Source organism: Etheostoma spectabile, unplaced genomic scaffold (genome assembly GCF_008692095.1).
Source record: "Etheostoma spectabile isolate EspeVRDwgs_2016 unplaced genomic scaffold, UIUC_Espe_1.0 scaffold00009651, whole genome shotgun sequence".
NCBI classification, from domain to species: domain Eukaryota; kingdom Metazoa; phylum Chordata; class Actinopteri; order Perciformes; family Percidae; genus Etheostoma; species Etheostoma spectabile.
Window position 1 is genome coordinate 974 of NW_022603731.1, and position 6,527 is coordinate 7,500.

General features: G+C 48.3%; 1 protein-coding gene across 1 annotated transcript; it reads left to right on the forward strand.

Moving 5' to 3' along the window:
- Positions 1 to 3,005: 3,005 nt before the first annotated feature.
- Positions 3,006 to 5,146, forward strand: LOC116679171 (tryptophan 5-hydroxylase 2; the record flags this gene model as incomplete). Its single annotated transcript, XM_032508858.1, is given in 3 exon segments — positions 3,006 to 3,037; positions 3,617 to 3,750; positions 4,732 to 5,146. Coding segments are annotated over 3 exon segments (341 nt in total), but the record flags the coding sequence as incomplete, so codon positions are not given.
- Positions 5,147 to 6,527: the final 1,381 nt, after the last annotated feature.

The window sequence follows — 6,527 nt, forward strand, 5'->3', positions numbered from 1 at the left end:
CTGTGACATGTCCTTAATTCCCACTTAAAGCAAATTTCAAGGATCGTCTTTTTTCACCTACGTAATATTGCAAAAATCAGGAATATCCTGTCTAAAAATGATGCAGAAAAACTAGTCCATGCATTTGTTACTTCTAGGTTGGATTACTGCAATTCTCTGTTATCAGGCTGCTTGGAAAAGTCCATAAGGACTCTACAGCTGATCCAGAATGCTGCAGCACGTGTTCTGACAGGAACCAGGAAAAGAGATCACGTTTCTCCTGTTTTAGCTTCTCTGCATTGGCTTCCTGTAAAATCTAGAATAGAATTTAAAATCCTTCTTCTCACCTACAAAGCTCTTCATGGTCAGGCTCCATCTTATCTTAAAGAGCTTATAGTACCTTACAACCCTACAAGAGCACTACGCTCCCAGAATGCAGGGTTACTGGTGGTTCCTAGAGTCTCTAAAAGTAGAACGGGAGCCAGAGCGTTCAAAGTGTGGGATAGGATACAAACCCTGGTTAGGGTAGGGGGAGAAACAGTTGGGGTTAAGGTCAGGAAGGTCAGAGCGAGACATGGACTCACTGATCCACACTACCAGGATCTACAGCAACGACCTGGACTCACTGATCCACACTACCAGGATCTACAGCAACGGACTGGACTCACTGATCCACACTACCAGAATCTACAGCAACGGACTGGACTCACTGATCTACACTACCAGGATCTACAGCAACGACCTGGACTCACTGATCCACACTACCAGGATCTACAGCAACGGACTGGACTCACTGATCCACACTACCAGGATCTACAGCAACGGACTGGACAAGTGTGGTCGCATGGTATCAAAAAGAGGGAAGAGGATCAGGACTGAGGGGACTGAACTACCAGAAGGCCACATTTCAGATGTTCAGGATAGTTACAAATACCTTGGGGTGCCACAGGCTAATGGAAACCATGAGGAGGCAGCAAGGAAGACCGCCACAGCCAAACACCTACACCTAAGAGTGAGGCAGGTCCTGAAAAGTCAGCTGAACGGGAAAAACCAGATCCGAGCCATCAACACATGTGCCCTGCCAGTCATCAGATACCCCGCTGGTCTAATAAACTGGCCTAAGGAGGAGATAGAGGCTACTGACATCAAGACCAGATAGCACAATGCATGGAGGGTTTCACTCCAAATCCAGCATCCTGAGACTGTACACCAAGCGTAGCGAGGGGGGCCGAGGGCTAGTGAGTGTCAAGACCACTGACCAGGATGAGACAAAGATCCAGGAGTACATCAGGAAGATGGCCCCCAAAGATGAAGGGCTTAGTGAATCGTCATGGAGGGACAAATGCCTCCGATACTGCCGAAAATGCTGGCATCGGTATCGTTGAGTACTGGAGTACAGGCACCGATCCGATACCACATAAACGATTAAAAATAGGAATCTATTTACTGGTTTAGCTCCGTTAGCTCGGACACAGTTCTTCTTCGCCACTCTTAAAAGAGTTGCGCTGCTGTTTAGAGGGGCGAAGAAAATTGATCGCCTAACGCCTCCTTAAAAACAGCTAGCATTAGCGCATCATGTCGGCAGTTTGGCAGTACTTTACCGTGGATGTTCCCACCGGGAAGACGGCAACATGCAACATATGCAAAGAAGCAATTTCAAGGGGTGCAACAAGTGTTGCAAATTTCAACAGCAGCAACTTCATTAAACATTTGAAGACGCGTCATGCTAAAGAGCACACGAATTTACGAAAGCTACGGGGGAAAAGGACAACTGCAGCAGCAACTCTGGAAACTGCCTTCCAGCCAAGAGATAAATACCCAAGAACAGCCAAAAAGCAACAACGATAACCAACAAAGTTTTGGAGTTTCTTGTGATCACCAACCCGTCTGTTGTCGTAAATTTGGGATTTCACCGCTTAATGGAGCATTAGAAGCCAAGGTACGGTTTGCCAGGTTGTAAATATATCTCCGAAACTGTGCTACCCAAATTATACGAGACAGTTAGGGACACGTCTCATGTATGCTCGGGCAAAGACGTGCATGCAGACAGCTTCACCAGGAGGACATTTGGCGCTCTGACGTGTCCCCCATGTCTTTGCTGAGTTTAACGTCCCACTGGGTGGACAGAGAGTCAACGTTACCCCTCGAAGTGCGGAGCTGCACCCCACCGAGTCCCGAGGGTCACATCCTGGCACATTAACTGCCGAATCAATTGAGGGGGTTCTAGTAAAGTGGAAAATCCCCAAGTCCAACGTTCATGTTTTACATTTTTATACTGTTCTATTTAAAAATATATGGCTTCCATTTGCTGTAGTAATTCATGTTTTAAAAAGTGTTAAACCTGAGCCAGGCCTCACCACAATGATAATATTATCACAGTCATTTCTTTTATTTTTTGAAACACACTGGTATGGGTACTCGGTATCGGCCGATACCCACAGCACAAGTATCGGAATCGGTATCGGGAAGTAAAAAATGGTATCGGAACATCTCTACACAGAACCATAGAAGAAGAAATCCAACCAGGGGCTGGAAAAGGCTGAAGGACAGCACAGAGGCCGTAACCATGGCAGCACAAGAACAGGCACTCAGTACAAGATCAATAGAGGCCGGGGTCTACTACACCAGGCAGGACCCCAGTACAGGATCAATAGAGGCCGGGGTCTACTACACCAGGCAGGACCCCAGGTGCAGACTGTGCAAGGATGCCCCCCCTGAGACAGTACAGCCCATAACAGCAGGGTGTAAGATGCAGGCAGGAAGTGGTACATGGAACGCCATCACCAGGTAGCTATATACATATATATATATATATATATATATATATATATATATATATATATATATATATTAAAACGCCATAACCAGGTAACAGTCTGCCACGAGGATGGCTGGAGTCCCATGGTCAAAATGGAAGACCTCCTAAGGTAGTATATGTTAGTGTATGTTTGTGTTTTTTTCAGTGTTATTTCTTCACCATCGAGTTCGGCTGTGTAAACAGGACGGTCCAGCTGAGAGCATACGAGCTGGTTTACTGTCATCTATTGGAGAGCTGAGGGTATACACACACACACCCACACACACACAACCACCAACACACACACACACACACACACACACACACAACACCACACACACACACACACACACACACACACACTCTCACACACACACACCACCACACACACTCACAGAAGACACACACTCACACACACACACAGACTTACACAGAGACAACACACCACACTCACACACACACACACACAACACACACACACACACACACACACTCACAGACACGCACGCACGGTCTTAAGGTACAGGCCCCGTTTGTTGAAATAGAGATGGGGGGCCATTAGCTAGTTAGCTTAGCATAGTGAATAGAATCCTATGTTGTTGGTTAGCATGAGTTAAAGTGAGCCAACAAAACCCAGCTAGGCGGTGTTTCCCAGCATGCTCTGCAGACTAACAGCTGCCTGTGTTCCCCAGCATGCTCTGCAGACTATCGGCTGCCTGTGTTTCCCAGCATGCCCTGCAGACTAACAGCTGCCTGTGTTTCCCAGCATGCCCTGCAGACTAACAGCTGCCTGTGTTTCCCAGCATGCCCTGCAGACTAACAGCTGCCTGTGTTTCCCAGCATGCCCTGTCGGGGGCGGCGTGCGTGCGCCTGTTCGACCCGAAGACGACCTGTCACCAGGAGTGTCTCATCACCACCTTCCAGGACGTCTACTTCGTCTCCGAGAGCTTTGAGGAGGCCAAGGAGAAGATGAGGTAATCACCGGCCGACCAATCAGGAGCCTGCTTTAACGTTAGGGGAGAACACGTCTTCATATGACCTGTCTCTCTGTGTCTCTGTCTTTCTGTGTGTCTCTGCTAATACTCTCTCTCTCTGTGTCTCTCTGTGTGTTTCTCTGTGTCTCTCTCTGTGTCTGTCTTTCTCTGTGTCTCACTGTCTCTCTCTTTCACCGTGTCTCTGTGTCTGTATTTTTGTCTCTCTCTGTCTCGCTCTCTCTGTGTCTGTGTCTCTCTGTGTGTATCTGTCTCTCTCTGTGTCTGTGTCTCTCTGTGTGTCTGTCTCTCTCTGTGTCTCACGGTCTCTCTGTGTGTCTTTCTGTGTGTCTCTGTCTCTTTGTGTGTCTGTCTCTGTCTGTTTCTCTGCCTCTCTCCGTCTGTCTCTCTGTGTCTGTCTTTGTGTCCCTCTCTGGGTCTCTTTTTTCAAGGTTCAAGGTTCAAGAGTCTTTATTATCCCCAAGGGGCAATTTGTTGTGCAGCAGCATGTAACACACAGGTTATACAAAACAACAGCCATACATCTAAAAATAAAATACAAAGACAACAAAAACAAAGACCACACCTCACATTGACTTGTTGAAAAAGCCTATAGCAGCTGGGACAAAAGAGTTTTTATGTCTGTTTGTCCTACATTTAGGCAGACTGAATCTCCGGCCAGACGGCAACAAGATGAAACAGCTGTTCAGGGGGTGACTCGGGTCGGCTAGGACTGACTGGGCCTTCTTGAGGGACCTTGTCTCATAGACAGAGTTTTAATCAGTCAGAGGGTTTTGGGAAATCTTGCCACACACTTTAACTATATATTGAAGCCTGTTCTTGTTTTTAAGTGTGAGGGACCCAAACCAACTCACAATAGCAAAAGAAAGAATAGATTCAATAAAACAACAATAAAACATCCTCATAAAAGTCTTATCAACATTAAAATTTGTGTGTCTCTCTGTGTCTCTGTCCGTCTCTTAGGGAGTTTGCAAGGACGATAAAGCGTCCCTTCTCTGTGTACTACAACCCGTACACGCAGAGCATCGACCTGCTGAAGGACACCGGGGGCATCGAGACCGTGGTCCAGGACCTCCGCAGCGACCTGACCACCGTCTGTGACGCGCTGGGCAAGATGAACACCTACATGGGCATCTGACACGCCGCGCTCTGATTGGCTCCCAGCCTCACACATGTGACCCTGCCGCGCTCTCATTGGCTCCCAGCCTCTCACCTGTGACCACGCCGCGCTCTCATTGGCTCCCAGCCTCTCACCTGTGACAGAACCACAAGAAGTAGATTTCACACATGAACACCATCACACACAAGGCTTGTAGCAACGCATTGTTAACAAATCATTAGAGCTTCATTATTAAAGATTTAATGAAGCTTCGTTAAAGACTCCAGTCGTCAGCAGTCCGCAGCAGTCTGCAGCAGTCTACAGTCTGTAGCAGTCTGTAACAGTCTGCAGCAGTCTGCAGCAGTCTGTAGCAGTCTGTAGCAGTCTGCAGCAGTCTGCAGCAGTCTGTAGCAGTCTGTAGCAGTCTGTAGCAGTCTGCAGCAGTCTGCAGCAGTCTGTAGCAGTCTGTAGCAGTCTGCAGCAGTCTGTAGCAGTCTGTAGCAGTCTGCAGCAGTCTGTAGCAGTCTGTAGCAGTCTGCAGCAGTCTGTAGCAGTCTGCAGCAGTCTGTAGCAGTCTGTAGCAGTCTGCAGCAGTCTGTAGCAGTCTGCAGCAGTCTGTAGCAGTCTACAGTCTGTAGCAGTCTGTAGCAGTCTGTAGCAGTCTGCAGTCTGTAGCAGTCTGCAGCAGTCTGCAGTCTGCAGCAGTCTGTACCAGTCTACAGTCTGTAGCAGTCTGCAGCAGTCTGTAGCAGTCTGCAGCAGTCTGTACCAGTCTACAGTCTTCAGCAGTCTGTAGCAGTCTGCAGCAGTCTGCAGTCTGCAGCAGTCTGTAGCAGTCTGCAGTCTGTAGCAGTCTGCAGCAGTCTGTAGCAGTCTACAGTCTGCAGCAGTCTGCAGTCTGTTGCAGTCTGCAGTCTGTAGCAGTCTGTAGCAGTCTGTAGCAGTCTGCAGCAGTCTACAGTCTGTAGCAGTCTGTAGCAGTCTACAGTCTTCAGCAGTCTGTAGCAATCTGCAGCAGTCTGCAGCAGTCTGTAACAGTCTGTAGTCTTCAGCAGTCTGTAGCAGTCTGCAGCAGTCTGTAGTAGTCTACATTCTGTAGCAGTCTGTAACAGTCTGTAGTAGTCTGTAGCAGTCTGCAGTCTTCAGCAGTCTGTTGCAGTCTACAGTCTTCAGCAGTCTGTAGCAGTCTGTAACAGTCTGTAGCAGTCTGTAGTCTTCAGCAGTCTGTAGCAGTCTACAGTCTTCAGCAGTCTGTAGAAGTCTGTAACAGTCTGTAGCAGTCTGTAGTCTTCAGCAGTCTGTAGCAGTCTGCAGCAGTCTGTAGCAGTCTGCAGCAGTCTGTAGCAGTCTGTAGCAGTCTGCAGCAGTCTGTAGCAGTCTGTAACAGTCTGTAGCAGTCTGTAGTCTTCAGCAGTCTGTAGCAGTCTGTAGCAGTCTGCAGCAGTCTGTAGCAGTCTGTAGCAGTCTGTAGCAGTCTGCAGCAGTCTGCAGCAGTCTGTAGCAGTCTGTAGCAGTCTGTAGCAGTCTGCAGCAGTCTGTAGCAGTCTGTAGCAGTCTGTAGCAGTCTGTAGCAGTCTGCAGTCTGCAGCAGTCTTTCTGACGCTTGATGTTTTTTCGACGTTCTCGCCTTTCGTTCTGACCCCTAGTTTCCACCGGACAC